General features: G+C 45.4%; 1 protein-coding gene across 3 annotated transcripts in view; it reads left to right on the top strand.

Annotated features, from left to right (window-relative positions):
- Positions 1–17,182, top strand: part of LOC132824744 (ninjurin-2-like) — a 243,900-nt gene extending 226,718 nt beyond the window's left edge. For all 3 annotated transcript variants that reach the window (XM_060839432.1, XM_060839434.1, XM_060839433.1), the window contains exons 2-3: positions 15,718–15,949; positions 16,598–17,182. In XM_060839432.1, coding sequence (XP_060695415.1) covers positions 15,718–15,949; positions 16,598–16,734 — 369 coding nt within the window. In that variant the 3' untranslated portion in view covers positions 16,735–17,182. The remainder of the gene's footprint in view (positions 1–15,717; positions 15,950–16,597) is intronic.
- The last annotated feature ends 359 nt before the right edge of the window (positions 17,183–17,541 follow it).

Raw genomic sequence — 17,541 nt, forward strand, 5'->3', positions numbered from 1 at the left:
CTCTCTTCCTTTTTTCCAATGAAAACATCCGAGCTCAGTCAACCTCTCTTCGTAAGAAAAGCCCTCCACTCCAGGCAGCATGCTGGTAAACCTCCTCTGAACCTTCTCCAAAGCATCCACATCTTTCCGAAAATAGGGCGACCAGAACTGGACACAGTATTCCAAGTGCTGTCTAACCAGAGTTTTATAGAGCTGCAACAAGATCTCACAGCTCTTAAACTCAATCTCCCTGTTAATGAAAGCCAAAACACCATATACTTTCTTAACAACTCTGTCCACCTGGGTGGCAATTTTAAGGGATCTATGTACCTGCATTCCAAGATCCTGCTGTTCCTCTACACTGCCAAGAATCCTGTCTTTAATCCTGTACTCAACTTTCAAGTTCAACCTTCCAAAATGCATCACCTCGCATTTATCCATCTGCCACCTCTCAGCCCATCTCTGCATCCTGTCAATGTCTCACTGCAAGTAAAAAATGAGGTCTGCAGATGCTGGAGATCACAGCTGCAAGTGTGTTGCTGGTCAAAGCACAGCAGGCCAGGCAGCATCTCAGGAATAGAGAATTCGACGTTTCGAGCATAAGCCCTTCATCAGGAATAAGAGAGAGAGAGCCAAGCAGGCTAAGATAAAAGGTAGGGAGGAGGGACTAGGGGGAGGGGCGATGGAGGTGGGATAGGTGGAAGGAGGTCAAGGTGAGGGTGATAGGCCGGAGTGGGGTGGGGGCGGAGAGGTCAGGAAGAGGATTGCAGGTTAGGAGGGCGGTGCTGAGTTGAGGGAACCGACTGAGACAAGGTGGGGGGAGGGGAAATGAGGAAACTGGAGAAATCTGAATTCATACCTTGTGGTTGGAGGGTTCCCAGGCGGAAGGTGAGGCGCTCCTCCTCCAGCCGTCGTGTAGTTGTGTTCTGCCGGTGGAGAAGTCCAAGGACCTGCATGTCCTCGGTGGAGTGGGAGGGGGAGTTAAAGTGTTGAGCCACGGGGTGATTGGGTTGGTTGGTTCGGGCGGCCCGGAGGTGTTCTCTGAAGCGTTCCGCAAGTAAGCGGCCTGTCTCACCAATATAGAGGAGGCCACATCGGGTGCAGCGGATGCAATAGATGATGTGTGTGGAGGTACAGGTGAACTTGTGGCGGATATGGAAGGATCCCTTGGGGCCTTGGAGGGAAGTGAGTGTGGAGGTGTGGGCGCAAGTTAGTCCCACAACCCCGCACCGCCCGTTTCTACCTCCTGCCCAAAATCCACAAACCTGCCTGCCCCGGCCGACCCATTGTCTCAGCCTGCTCCTGCCCCACCGAACTCATCTCCCAATACCTCGACACGGTCCTCTCCCCTTTAGTCCAAGAACTCCCCACCTACGTTCGGGACACCACCCACGCCCTCCACCTCCTCCAGGATTTTCGCTTCCCCGGTCCCCAACGCCTTATTTTCACTATGGACATCCAGTCCCTGTACACCTCCATCCCCCATCACGAAGGACTCAAAGCCCTCCGCTTCTTCCTTTCCCGCCGCACCAACCAGTACCCTTCCACTGACACCCTCCTTCGACTGACTGAACTGGTCCTCACCCTGAATAACCTCTCTTTTCAATCCTCCCACTTCCTCCAAACTAAAGGAGTTGCCATGGGCACCCGCATGGGCCCCAGCTATGCCTGCCTCTTCGTAGGATATGTGGAACAGTCCATCTTCCGCAACTACACTGGCACCACCCCCACCTTTTCCTCCGCTACATCGATGACTGTATCGGCGCTGCCTCGTGCTCCCACGAGGAGGTTGAACAGTTCATCAACTTTACTAACACCTTCCATCCCGACCTGAAATTCACCTGGACTGTCTCAGACTCCTCCCTCCCCTTCCTAGACCTTTCCATTTCAATCTCGGGCGACCGACTCAACACAGACATCTATTATAAACCGACTGACTCCCACAGCTACCTGGACTACACCTCCTCCCACCCTGCCCCCTGTAAAAACGCCATCCCATATTCCCAACTCCTTCGTCTCCGCCGCATCTGCTCCCAGGAGGATCAATTCCAACACCGCACAGCCCAGATGGCCTCCTTCTTCAAGGACCGCAGATTCCCCCCAGACGTGATCGACGATGCCCTCCACCGCATCTCCTCCACTTCCCGCTCCTCCGCCCTTGAGCCCCGCCCCTCCAACCGCCACCAAGACAGAACCCCACTGGTTCTCACCTACCACCCCACCAACCTCCGCATACAACGTATCATCCGCCGCCATTTCCGCCACCTCCAAACGGACCCCACCACCAAGGATATATTTCCCTCCCCTCCCCTATCAGCGTTCCGCAAGGACCACTCCCTTCGTGACTCCCTCGTCAGATCCACACCCCCCACCAACCCAACCTCCACCCCCGGCACCTTCCCCTGCAACCGCAGGAAATGTAAAACTTGCGCTCACACCTCCACACTCACTTCCCTCCAAGGCCCCAAGGGATCCTTCCATATCCGCCACAAGTTCACCTGTACCTCCACACACATCATCTATTGCATCCGCTGCACCCGATGTGGCCTCCTCTATATTGGTGAGACAGGCCGCTTACTTGCGGAACGCTTCAGAGAACACCTCCGGGCCGCCCGAACCAACCAACCCAATCACCCCGTGGCTCAACACTTTAACTCCCCCTCCCACTCCACCGAGGACATGCAGGTCCTTGGACTCCTCCACCGGCAGAACACAACTACACGACGGCTGGAGGAGGAGCGCCTCATCTTCCGCCTGGGAACCCTCCAACCACAAGGTATGAATTCAGATTTCTCCAGTTTCATCATTTCCCCTCCCCCCACCTTGTCTCAGTCGGTTCCCTCAACTCAGCACCGCCCTCCTAACCTGCAATCTTCTTCCTGACCTCTCCGCCCCCACCCCACTCCGGCCTATCACCCTCACCTTGACCTCCTTCCACCTATCCCACCTCCATCGCCCCTCCCCCTAGTCCCTCCTCCCTACCTTTTATCTTAGCCTGCTTGGCTCTCTCTCTCTTATTCCTGATGAAGGGCTTATGCTCGAAACGTCGAATTCTCTATTCCTGAGATGCTGCCTGGCCTACAATGTCTCACTGCAGCATACAACAGTCCTCTATACTGTCACTGACACCTCCAACCTTTGTGTCATCTGCAAGCTTGCTAACCCATCCTTCACTCTCCTCAGCCAAGTCATTAAAAAAAATTACAAAGAGTAGAGGCCCAAGAACAGAGCCCTGTGGAACACCACTCACCACTGACTTCACCAGGCAGAATATTTCCCTTCCACTATCACTTGCTGTCTTCTGTCGACCAGCCAATTCTTTATCCAGTCAGCTAAACTTCCCTGTATCCCATTCTTCCTGACCTTCTGAATGAGCCTACCATGGGCAACCTTATCAAATGCCTTACTGAAGTCCATATGCACAATATCCACTGCTCGACCCTCATCAACTTGCCTATAACATCCTCAAAGAACTCAATAAGATTTGTGAGGCATGACTTGCCCATCACAAAGCCGTGCTGACTGCCTTTAATCAAGCCATGCTCTTCCAGATAGTCATAAATCCTATCCCTCAGAATCCTTTCTAACACCTTGCAGACGACAGACATGAGACTGACTGGTCTGTAATTGCTGGGGATTTCCCTATTTCCTTTCTTGAAGAGAGGAATTATGTTTGCCTCCCTCCAGTCCGCTGGTACGACTCCGGTGGAGAGCGAGGATGCAAAGATCTTCGCAAGCGGTGGAGCAATCATATTTCTCGCTTCCCAAAGCAGCTGAGGACAAATCTGGTCTGGCCCTGGCATCTTGTCAATCTTAATGTTTGTCAAAAGTTTCAACACATCAACTTCCTCAATCTCTATCTGTTCCAGCGTGCTTACCTGCTCCTCAATGGTTTCATTCACTACAAGGTCCTTTTCTTTAGTAAAGACAGAAGCAAAAAACTCATTTAGGGCTCCCCCTACCTCTTCAGACTCTATACACAAGTTCCTTATGCTATCCCTGATCGGCCCTACTCTTTCTTTGATCATTCTCTTATTCCTCACATACGTGTAAAATGCCTTTGGATTCTCCCTAATCCTTCCTGCCACGCCTTTTTCATGCCCCCTCCTGGCTCTCCTCAGACCATTTTTGAGCTCCTTCCTCGCCTGCCTGTAACCCTCTAGAGCTAAGCAAGACCCTTGCTTCCTCCACTTTACGTAAACTGCCTTCTTTCTTTTGACGAGAAGCTCCTCCGCTCTCGTCATCCAAGGTTCCTTTATCTTACCCCTTCTTGCCTGTCTCAGAGAAACACATTTGTGCATCACTCGCAACAACTGTTCCTTAAACAGTCTCCACATGTCTATAGTGCTCTTTCCATGGAACAATTGCTCCCAGTCCATGCTTCCCAACTCAAGCCTGATAGTATCATAGTTTCCTTTTCCCCAATTAAATGTCCTCCCATTGTGCCTGCTACTCTCCCCCTCCATAGCTATGTAGAATGTGAGGCAGTTGTGGTCACTATCCCCAAAATGCTCTCCCACCGCAAGATCTGACACCTGCCCCGGCTCATTGCCGAGCACCAAATCCAAAATGACCTCTCCCCTCGTTAGCCTGTCAACGTACTGAGTTAAGAAACCCTCCTGAACACACCTTACAAAAACAGCTCCTTCCAAACCATCTGCTCGAAGGAGGTTCCAATCAATATTGGGAAAGTTAAAGTCACCCTATTACATTCACACTTTTCCAAAATCTGCTGACCTATGCTTTCTTCAATCTCCCTGCTGCTATTGGGGGCCTGTAGTAACCCCCTAATGAGGTGACTGCTCCCTTACTGTTCCTCCCATACTGACTCAGTAGGCTGACCCTCCTTGACAATGGTAACTTCTGTAGCTGTGATACCCACTCTGATTAGCAATGCTGAACCCCCTCCTCATTTTCCCCCCTCCCTATTCTTTTTAAATGTTCTAAACCCTGGAACATCCAGCAACCATTCCTGCCCCTGAGAAACCCATGTCTCTGTTATGGCCACAACATCATAGCACCAGGTACTGATCCATGCTCTAAGCTCATCACTTTTATTCCTGATACTCCTTGTATTAAAGCAAACACACTTTAACCGATCGCTTGGTTCTTTCCCAGAAAATTCCTTCACACTGGCTGCGCTACCTCTTGTTATTGACTCATCTCCATCAACTCTCACCACCGGTGTATAGCTCAGGTTCCCACCCACCGGCCATACTAGTTTAAACCCGAGCAAACCTTCCACCCAGGACATTGTTCCCTTTCCAGTTCAGGTGCAACCTGTCCTTCTTGTACAGGTCCCACCTTCCCCAGAAGGCATCCCAATTATCTACATATCTGAAGCCCTCCCTTCTACACCAACTGTGCAGCCACGTGTTAAGCTGCGCCCGCTCCCTGTTCCTCGCCTCGCTATCTCGTGGCACCGGTAGTAAACCTGAGAACACTACTCTGTTCGTCCTGCTTTGCAGCTTCCACCCTAACTCCCTGAAATCACTTTTTATATCCTCAATCTTTTTTCTGGCTATATCATTGGTGCCAATATGTAACACGACTTCTGGCTGTTTGCCCTCCCCTTTCAGAATCTTATACACCCAATCGGAGACGTCCCGGACCCTGGCACCAGGAAGGCAACAAACCTTCCGGGAATCCCGATCCTGACCACAAAATCTCCTGTCAATTTTTCTAACAATTGTGTCCAACATCTTGCTCAAATGTAAATGTATGAACATCACATGAGGAGAAGTCTGAGCTTGATTGTGAGGTCTTTAGTAAAAACTAATTGAGAACAAACAGTACCCACCTTCATACATTGTCATAACACTAAAGGGCGTTCAGGCTGATGGATTATAGCCAAAGTTATCTCAGCATATAGGATCAAGGTCATATGTGAACAAAGTGACTCTTGTTCAGGATATTAAAAAGTACCAACCATTGTGGAAATGTATCCAGCAAAAAATTATATGACCTTCAGGAGAGAAATGGGTAAACATTTTGAAAAAAAGAAGCAAAAAATGAAGCGGAAGAAGGATGTATTTCAACTCCAAATGAAAATAAATTGCAATTTCTGCCTTGCAAGAAAATAGTGTTTTGAATTTGAACATGTGAGCTGACTTTACTTGAATGTCTCCAAATGGCTGTAGACTTTCACCATTTCATACATGGAACCATATTGACATGCTAAAACATTTTGTAATTTCAGTTAAATGTAAGAAGCAGAATTGGAATGCACCAGATGCACTGTTCTTTGCTTTTAAAATGGCACAAATACATTGCATAAAAAAAGACAAAATCCTACCCTTGCATGAAAAAACTTTAGTGTGAGGATTAAGGAAAACGCTGAGGCATTTACACTTATGTGAGGAACAGGAGGATGGCCAGAGTGAGGGTAGGGCTGATCAGGGATAGTGGAGGGAACTTGCGCCTGGAGTTGGAGGAAGTAGGTGAGGTCCTTAATGAACACTTTGCTTCAATATTCACTGCTGAGAGGGACCTTGATATTTCTGAGGACAGCATGAAACAGATTGATATGCTTGAATAGGTTGATGTTAGAAAGGCAGATGTGCTGAAAATTTTGAAAAATATAAGGACAGATAAATCCCCTGGGCCTAACCGGGTATACTCAAGGTTACGACAGGAAGTGAAGGAAGAGATTGCTGCATCTTTAGCAATGTTCTTTGCATTCTCACTGACCACTGGAGTAGTGCCAGATGATTTGAGGGTGGCAAATGTTATTCCCTTGTTCAAGAAAGGAAATAGGGATAATAGTGGGAATTACAGACCAGTCAGTCTTATGTCAGTGGTGGGCAAAATATTGGAGAGGATTCTGAAAGACAGGATTTATGATTACTTGAAAAACCGCATTTGATCAGAGCTAGTCAGCATGGCTTTGAGAGTGACAGGTCATGCCTCATGAACCTCATTCAATTCTTTGAGGAGGTGACAAAACAGATTGAAGAAGGTAGAGCTGTGGATGACGTGTGCATGGATTTTAGCAAGGTGTTACCCCATGGTCGGCTCATTCAGAAAGTAAGGAGGTGTGGGATACAGGGAAACCTGAATACAGAATTGGCTGACCCATAGAAGACAGAGGGTGGTGGTAGATAGAAAATGTTCAGCCTGGAGCTTGGTGACCAGTGGTGTTCCATAAGGATTGGTTCTGGGACTTCTGCTCTTTGTGAGTTTTATAAATGACTTAGATGGGGAAGTGGAAGGGTGGATTAGTAAATTTTCTGATGAAATGAAGATTGGTGGAGTCATAGATAGTGTGGAGGGCTGTGGTAGGTTGCAACAAGACATTGGTAGGATGCAGAACTGGGCTGAGAATGGTAGATAGAGTTCAACCTGGCAAACTGTGCAGTCATTCACTTTGGAAGGTTAAATCTGAATGCAGAAAACAGGGTTAAGGCAGGATTCTTGGCAGTGTGGAGGAACAGAGGGATCTTGGGGTCCGTGTCCATAGATCCCTCAAAGTTGCTACCCAGGTTGATAAGGTTATTAAGAAGGCGTATGGTGTGTTGGCTTTCATGAGCAGGGAGATTGAGTTTAAGAGCTGTGAGGTTATGCTGCAACTCTATAGAATCTTGGTTAGACCACACTTGGAATATTGTGTTCAGTTCTGGTCGACTCATTATAGGAAAGATGTAGAAGCTTCAGAGAGGGTGCAGAGGAGATTTACCAGGCTGTTGCCTGGACTGGAAGGCAAGTCTTATGAAAAAAGGTTGAGGGAGCTAGGGCTTTCCTCCTTTGAGCGAAGAAGGATGAGAAATGACTTGGCAGAGGTGCACAAGATGTTGAGAGACATAGATAGAATGGATGGCCAGAGACTTTCTTCCATGGCAGAAATGTCTATCATGAGGGGGCACAAGTTTTAAGGTATTTGGAGGAAGTTTAAGGGGGATGTCAGAGGTAGATTCTTTGCACAGAGAGTGGAGTATGTGTGGAATGACTGCCAGCAATGGTGGTAGAGTCAGATACATTAGGGACATTTAAGTGACTCTTGGATAGGCACATGGAAGTTCGTGCAATGAAGGCTATGTAAGCTAGTCTGATCTTAGAGTAGGCTAAAAGGCCGGCACAACTTCGAGGGCTGAAAGGCCTGTACTGTTCTATGTTCTATGTATTTTCTAAAATAAAATCAATGTGGTTAAAAAGTCAGGTGACTCTGAAGAAATGTTGCTTCAAATGAATGCTGACTAAACAATTGCATTTCCAGTAGATTATATTTTTAGTTTTCATTTCCAGCAGATTTTATCTTTAAGTATTAGTCTTGTGATATTTCAAATTAGCTGATTGTTACATTCTCGATGTAGTACTTCACAGGAAGCAAGCTGATAAACCATGCCCATTGAACAGTAGACTCAGATACACTGGTGGAACTTTAAAGGGGTCTGTGTGATGTTTACTGTGGTGAAATGTGTAGCAGAATTAAAGGAGAGTTCGGCAAAGCCCAACTTGATGTTGAGAGCAACCTGCGTTATCTTCTATGCTGTAATTGCAACCAATACCCCCTCTAATTTTCTTTCTGGTGTGTGGAAACCTAAGGTCTGTGTCCAACTTTGAATTAAGAATCCAGAAGTCTGTGTAACAACTTTAGAAAACCAGTCATAGATCATAGAATCCCAGTGTGGAAATAGGCTCTTTGGCCTAACAAGTCCACATTGATCCTTCAAAGAGTAACCCACCCAGATCCATTCCCCGACCCTGATATTCTGTATTTACCCCTGACTAATTCACCTAAACTAAACACCCCTGAACACTATAGGCAATTTAGCATGGCTAATTCACCTCATCTGCACATCTTTGAAATGTAGGGGGAACCAGAACACCTGGAGTAAACCAGTGCAGACACATGGAGAATGTGCAAACTCTACACAGACAGTTGCCTGTGGCTGGAATCAAACCCTCATCCCTGGCGCTGTAAGGCAGCAGTGCTAACCACTGAACCCCCATTAAAATCTTAGAGAAATTTGGAGTGGCTTAGAGGGAACGTTGTTGGTGACTAACGTGGAAAGGCTGCAGCAAGGGCACTTTACATGTAGGCACAAGCATCCAGCTTAAAGGTTGGACTAAATTGCATACCTGAGCTGTTCACTTGCTCTTATAGCACTTAGTTACATGCTCACAGCATTCATTGCCTTGCTATGCCATGTTAGTTAGTACATTGTCACCAGCCAAAGCCAATCCAAAGGGATTGTATTCATTGGAGTTTAGAAGATTAAGGAGAGACTTCATAGAAACTTACAAGATAATACATAGATTGGAAAGGGTGGACGCTAGGAATTTTTTTCCGTTAGGCGAGGAGACTAGGACCCGTGGACACAGCCTTAAAATTAGAGAGGGTCAATTCAGAACAGAAATGCGGAGACATTTGTTCAGCCAGAGAGTGGTGGGCCTGTGGAATTCATTGCCGCAGAGCGCAGTGGAGGTCGGGACACTAAATGTCTTCGAGGCAGAGATTGATAGATTCTTGATGTCGCGAGGAATTAAGGGCTACGGGGAGAATGCGGGTAAGTGGAGTTGAAATGCCCATGATTGAATGGTGGAGTGGACTCAATGGGCCGAATGGCCTTACTTCCACTCCTATGTCTTATGGTCTTATGGTCTGTCAGTCGTGGCCAGGGGATGCCTGTCAAAGACTGTCACAGGTCTGGGTTGATCACAGTCCTCAGCGATCTGTCTGTCTTTCATGAGGGTCTGAGGGGCCAGTCCTTAGGGGCAGTGGGGGAATCATTGCCAGAAGGGGTGTGGAAGTCAAGCCTGCGGGGAGGAAAGCAGAAGCATTAATAGAGATGAGGATAAGAATGGTGACAGAGAGGGAAACCTGAGGTGAATGAGGATGAATATATGGAACAGCATTCAGGCCACACCTGAACTGACTCGCACTGTAATGTTCACAAGAGAGACATAGAGGAGTAAGGTGGGCATGATCAAGATGCAGTATTGGGTTTCAGAGGGCAATGTGGATAATTGAAAGTGAAGAACAACTTGGTGAGTCTCCACATGGAGGGATGGGTTACAATAAGTTGTCAGGATAATGACAGGAAACAGGGGATATGGATACTTTGGAGTATATCTGATGACCAGGTGGGGCTCAGTGCTGATACTGTCCACGATCATTCCTTTCCATCACCTATCTTTCTCTATATGCGATGCTGCTAGAAAACGTTAATGGATGAAGCACAGGCTTCACGTTTGCTGGATGATAGGACATGTAGCAACAAATATATGGAACAGCCATTTGCAAAGCCCAGCTAGATTTAGTTTGCAAACATTTATTATATATGCAGAGTGAGGGTGTTTAAGCGTCACGCGTTGGACAATGATAATTTGCTATCTGCCATTGATGCTTATAAATTGAACTTGGGCATCTCAATAATGTGGAAATTAGCAGCAATGATGCTACAAAAGGCTAATACTGACTAAAGGGGGACCACAATACATTCAACTTCCATGCTCATATGTGAGTCACACAACATTGCTTCCTCATTTATCATGTAGCGATGGCGTGTACTGAATGCAGTGATACACTGAACATTTGATGTGTGTTTGGGATTGGGAACATGTTGGCATGGTGCAGGTACTCCCTCTTGATGACACTGGTTGGCTGGCTCGGCATCTTCACCAAGCAGCTGGACATACTGAGCCTGAATATGGTTATATGATGCAGATGTGTCCTCATTATTTCCTACACCCAGCATGACTCACTATAGTGAATTGTGCTTAGCCCCCAACTGCATATTCCTGACAGCAATTCTGATGAAACGTCCTTGGATTCAAAACATTAACTGTTTTTCTCTCCAAAGATGCTGCCAGACCTGCTGAGTTCTCCAGCACTTTCTGTTTATGGTTTCAGATTTCTAGCAAAGCAGTTTTTTTTATCTTATTTAATGGAAAATATTGAAGTTGGATGACAGAGTCAAAAATGTGCATTTCAATGCACATTACCCTCACTCATTTGTACTAGCAAACAATGTACTGTATCAATATACCTTTACTGAACAGGAATTCCTAACTGATTCCTTTATGCAAGATTAGCAAAGCTTTAACCTTCTCCTTCTCCAATGCACAGGAATTCAGCTGTTTCCATCACTCTCAAAACCACAAACAAGACTTTGACCATCTTCCCAACAGTTCATTCCCAAGTAAACACTCTCCCACCTTACCTCTTAGCTTAATTTCTAAATTCAAATCACTACTGGTTTCCACCTCTTCCCGCAACTCCTTACTAGTGGAATTTATGCCATATGGACAACTCCTACCCTCATTTTCCCTTTTTCAGTTATTCTCCTAAATCTATTTGTAATCCATAGCAATGCTCATATAAATTCAGAAAATGTTTTAGTAAGCTGCAGTATTTGGACTTTCCATCATTTCTTCCCACCTGAGGTACTGGCAGACATACTGTTTAATACCAATAAATTTGCAGAGTACAAGCAGCACATGCTAAACAAAAACCTGCTCACTGACGCCCTGTTTGGGTTCCATTAGACCCACTCAAGTCCTGACCTCACACAGCTGTGAATTTCAGGGGTGAGGTGGTAGGGACAGCCCTTGACATCATAACCACATTTGACCAAGTGTGGTAATCAAAGAGCCCTAGTAAAACCGGAATCAATGGGAATTGGTTGGTGGGGCGGGGGGCAAACTCTCTGCTGGTTGGCGTCATACCTGGCCCAGAGGAAGATGGTTGTGGATGTTGGGAAGTCAATCATCTCAGCTTTACTTCGTCTCTGCAGGCGTTCCTCAAAGGAGTGTCCTCGGCCTAACCATCTTCAGTTGCTTCATCAATGACCTAGTTTCCATCATAAAGTCAAAGTGGGGATGTTCACTGATAATCACAGTATGTTCAGCATTTGCAACTCCTCAGGTACTGAAGCAGTCCATGTTGAAATGCAATGAGTTCTGGACAATATCTAGCTTGGGCTGACAAGTATCAAGTAATATTTATACCACACAAATACCAGCAATGACCATCTCCAATAAGAGACAATCTCATTACCACCCCTTGAGATTCAGTGGTGTAACCATCATTGATACCCTGCTATCAACTTCCTGGGGTTACCATTGACCAGAAAGGCAACTGGACTCACCATATAAGTATTGTGGCTTTAAGAGCAGATCAGGGGCTAGGAATACTGTGGCAAATAACTCACATTCTGACTTCCCAAAGTCTGTCCAACATCTACTAGTACAAGTCAGGACTGTGATGGAATACGTCCCACTCGCCTGAATGAGTGCACCTCCAACAACATTCAAGAAGCTTGACACCATTGAGAACAAGGCAAACATGAGGACTACAGATGGTGGAAACCAGAGTTTAAATCAGAGTGGTGCTGGAAAAACACAGCAGGTCAGGCAGCATCCGAGGAGCAGGAACATCGACATTTTGGGCAAAAGCCCTTTATCTGGAATAGAGGCAGGAAGCTTCTAGGGTGGAGGGATAAATGGTTGGGGTGGGGGGGAGTGGGTGATGCTGGGGAGAAGGTAGCAAAGAGTACAATAGGTGAATGGGGGTGGAGTTGGGGATGGAGGTGATATGTCAGAGAGGAGGGTGGGGCAAGGTAGCAAAGAGTACAATAGGTGAATGAGGGTGGGGATGGAGATGATAGGTCAGAGGGGAGGGTGGAGCGGATAGTTGGGAAGGGAGATTGGCAGGTAGGACAGGTCATGGGGACAGTGCTGAGCTGGAAGGTTGGAACTGAGGTAAGGTGGGGGGAGGGGAAATGAAGAAGGTGGTGAAATCCACATTGATGCCCTGGGGTTGAAGTGTTCTGAGTTGGAAGATGAGGCGTTCTTCCTCCAGGTGTCTGGTGGTGAGGGAGAGGCGGTGGAGGAGGCCCAGGACCTGCATGTCCTCGGCAGAGTGGGAGGGGGAGTTGAAATATTGGGTCACGGGGCGGTGGGGTTGATTGGTGCGGGTGTCTCAGAGATGTTCCCTGAAGCGCTCTGCGAGGAGGTGTCCAGTCTCCCCAATGTAGAGGAGATCGCATCGGGAGCAACGGATACAATACATGACATTGAAGGATGTGGTTAATCATCCGCTGACATTTCCGCCATCTCCAAATGGAGCCCACTACCAGGGATATATTTCCCTCCCCACCCCTTTCCGCTTTCCGCAAAGACTGTTCCCTCTGTGATTATCTGATCAGGTCCATGCTGCCCAACAACGCACCCTCCCATCCTGGCACCTTCCCCTGCCACCACAGGAATTGCAAAACTTGCACCCACACCTCCTCCCTCACCTCCATCCAAGGCCCCAAAGGAGCCTTCCACATCCATCAAAGTTTCACCTGCACATCCACCAATATCATTTATTGTATCTGTTGCTCCCGATGCGGTATCCTCTACATTGGGGAGACTGGACACCTTCTCGCAGAACGCTTCAGGGAACATCTCTGGGACACCCGCACCAATCAACTCCACCGCCCCGTGGCCCAACATTTCAACTCCCCCTCCCACTCTGCCAAGGACATGCAGGTCCGGGGCTTCCTCCACCACTGCTCCCTCACCACCTGACGCCTGGAGGAAGAATGCCTCATCTTCCACCTCGGAACACTTCAACCCCAGGGCATCAATGTGGACTTCACCAGCTTCCTCATTTCCCCTCCCTCCACCTTACCTCAGTTCCAACCTTCCAGCTCAGCACCGCCCACATGACCTGTCCTACCTGCCAATCTCCCTGCCCACCTATCCGCTCCACCCTCCCCTCTGACCTATCACCTCTATCCCCACCCCCATTCACCTAATGTACTCTTTGCTATCTTCCCCCACCCTCTTCTCTGACCTATCACCTCCATCCCCACCCCCATTCACCTATTGTACTCTTTGCTATCTTCCCCCACCCTCTTCTCTGACCGATCACCTCCATCCCCACCCCCATTCACCTATTGTACTCTTTGCTACCTTCTCCCCAGCCCCATCTCCCATTTATCTCTCCACCCTGGAGGCTTTCTGCCTCTATTCCTGATGAAGAGCCTTTGTCTGAAAAGTCGACTTTCCTGCTCCTCGGATGCTGCCTGACCTGCTGTGTTTTTCCGCACCACTCTGATCTAAACCATTGAGAACAAGGCAGCCCATTTGATTTGTACCGTATCCCTCCACCACTGATGTTTAGTAGTTACAGCTCATGCTATCCACAAGATAGATTGCAGAAATTTACCAAAGACAGCATCTTCCAAACAAATGATTGTTTTCACCTAGAAGGACAAGGGCAGCAGATACATGGAAACACCACCACCAGTAAGTTCATCTCCAAGCAACTCACCATCCTGACTTGTAAATATAATTGCTGCATGCTCATTGTTGCTAGGTCAAAATTACTGGAATTCCCTCCCAATGGGCATTGTGTGTTCAAGCATAGCACATGGACTGCAGCAATTCAAGAAGACAGCTCACGACAATGTTTTAAAGGGAACTTGGGACAGGCAATTAATGCTGGCCAGCCAGCAGTGCCCACATCTCATTAATGTAAAAAAGAATTGCCACGTGAAAATAGTTCAGTTGTAGAGTGGTATAGAATGTCCTGAAGATTTAATGTTGTGCAAGAAATGTCCTTTCTTCTTTTCACTTTCTTATGCAGCATCTCAGAGCAGCAAAGAAGTGTTAGAGGAGTTTTAAACATGTTTTTAAAGTTCATTTTTAATGGAATTTGTTTCTAGTTTCACAGTCATGGAAACCAGGCTAGAAAATCATTATTGTAGATAAGTTGACTCGTTTTAAGTCAAAGTTGAAAGAAATAAAAATTAGTTTAATTTGAGATTGTTTACTTATACTTGTTTAATTAAAATGCTTGCCGAAGTATGTACATCCAGTAGTGAGTACTCATTGGATATTTGAAATGAAATGGATCATTAAAGATCCTAAAGGCCTTTTCATTAATGCATCCTGGTACTCACCCCTGAAAAGGGATACTAATTAAAAGTTTGCAGCAGGGTTCATTGCAGTAATGGTGAAAGGAGACACTGAGGAAGACCCCACTCAAACTCTCCTGAGGGGTTCCATCTGTTGCAAAGCCTCAAGTACCAAAAATAGCCACAGATCTGTTCCTGCATCATAGCCATCCTGTTGAACAGGACTGATACATTTTACTTATCACGACTTTGTTTTGCTGTTTAACCAGTAATGCTATTTCCCATCATAAACATATTGAATTGAGTAATTGGAAAATGATAGCTCTCAAGAAACTTTCTAAATTCAATTCAGAGTATCTTTTAAAGATTAAAGTTCTTCCATTTCCTTTGTGATGTAACCATTCTATCTATAATAACTCACAATGTAATTCTGATTTTCTTTGACTTGCACATATGAGCTGCCTGACCTGCTGTGCTTTTCTAGCGCCACACTTTTCGACTCTGATCTCCAGCATCTGCTGTCCTCACTTTCTCCTTGTGCAGGTAGATGGTTACTAAGCTGTGATGTAATATAATGCTAGCTGTTGCTACGATGCTTTATGGTAGGTTGGGCCTAGCAGTTGACAGCTAGGCTTAATCTTGGCTGGAGATGGGAGGCTGGAGCTGGGAACATCAAAGAAATCTAATGATGAGAAAGAGGTCTCAAATAGGCGTGGGTAAAAGATGCATCTTTCCTGTCCAAGCCCTTACTCTCAATGACACAATTTCTAGCCTTGAAGAACAATTGGTGTGTGGACCAATTTCTCGGCTAGAGAGTCATGTTGGTCACTGAACTTTTCATTATTTAAAAAGTTTTTACATCATATTTATTCTTATTTATGTTCTGTAGGATGAAAATTCTACTACGACACAGGTGTCTTCAATTAACTTCAACGACTACGCCACATTAAAAAGCGTGGCAGAGAGCATGCTGGATGTTACCTTACTCATGTCTAATACAACACAATTGGTTGGAGTTCTCGAACAAGGACCTGAATTTAAGTACTACATTCCTCTTATTGTCCTGATTAGTGTCTCTCTTATACTTCAGATTGTGATTTTTATCCTGCTTGTTTTTAGTGGTAAGTAAATCTATTTCTCTTATTTACTTCTATATATTGACAGCTGATTTAAAGAACTGGCTGTTTACCATATCTGATTATGTGATGATCCTGCAATATTATCAGTTGAGATCAGGTTATCAACCATACTGCAGTTAAGCAAGAACACAATGTCAAACCATATAGCCCTAGAATTTGTTTTGGGCCTGATTTTAGTTGTCAGTGCATGTCAACCAACTGTTTTTTCTGCCACAAATTAAAATCACTTCAAATACTGTGACGCAAATTAAAATGAGAACAGGACACTGCACAGAGAAATCCTTTATGTATGTACACTCAGTCATTAGCTTAAAAAGAGTGCTGACAAGCTTTCGCAGATAGAATGCAATGAACAGTGGACCCTTTTGATGCTGATGTCTATGGAATTTAGAATTCATAAGTGTTTGTATTGAGGACAAATGAAGCATTTCACAGTTTAACCAGTAATAGACCCATATTTTGGATTTGTTTGTTCCTGAACAAATATATTGAAATAAAGGTTTGTAAATATATGTTTTATATTATGATTTGTGCTATATAGATAGATGTACGTAGAATGTGCTGTCGTGGAAACAATTGGTACTTTTGATTGATATTGATTAATATCTATTACTACTAATTTTTGCACAGCAAAAACCAATGTGACTGAAATCGACAACCAGAAATCATTGAACAAATGCAACAAAATTACCATTATCCTTGTGGGGGCCATTCTTCTTATAAACGTAGTCATCACTTCACTTGATACACAGAAAGTAAATTCTTGATGAACACAGGAATCCAAACTCCTACATCTTGCAGGTGAACCGAAGGAGCAGCAGAATCTGCAAGATTACAGCAGCATTCCAAATTAACTCTTCCACATTGTGTCTGTTGGTTTGTAATTCACTTTTCAATAATAAATTTTGTATTTTAATTTCATATGCCCACTTGGCTTATTAGATTAAGATATACAGCAACTTTACAAGGCAATGGCCAATATACTGTTAAAGCAAATACTCGTAATCTTAAGCTTTATGGTTTAATGTTATACCAGCACTGTATTAATATTTATTAATGTAAAGGCTTCCATTGTAATAGGTACAGAGTTAGTAGAGTTTCATTGCTTGAAGTTGACATTTGCTTTGTTCACATTGATCATTTGACACTAGGGGATGTATTTTTTTCCATTCAGCTTGTTTACTGTTAACAATTTTTGCTTATGTTATTGAGAAGCAATAAAATAATTGAGCAAAATTGAAAAATACATCATTGTTTTGCAAAGCAATATAGATCAAGGTGGAATGCTAAAAGGCAACTAAGATGTTCTACTTCTACCCAAATGTGCTTGGAATGAATGTGAATCAGGGTTAAGTGAACGTCCTAACTACTAATGGACAGTCTTATGTATAATCACGCAGCGTCTACTTATTTGTAACTAAATTTATGCCTTTGCCCATTGTTACACACAATGGAGAAATAAATTCCACAGTCAAACATATTAAAGCCTGATTGTAACTTGGACAGCAGTCTTGCAGGTTGAGGATGAGGTAGCAACAATCTGTCCTAACTTTGACAGTGCCCAGGAGATTAAA

The sequence above is a fragment of the Hemiscyllium ocellatum genome, chromosome 19, assembly GCF_020745735.1.
Source record: "Hemiscyllium ocellatum isolate sHemOce1 chromosome 19, sHemOce1.pat.X.cur, whole genome shotgun sequence".
NCBI classification, from domain to species: Eukaryota; Metazoa; Chordata; class Chondrichthyes; order Orectolobiformes; family Hemiscylliidae; genus Hemiscyllium; species Hemiscyllium ocellatum.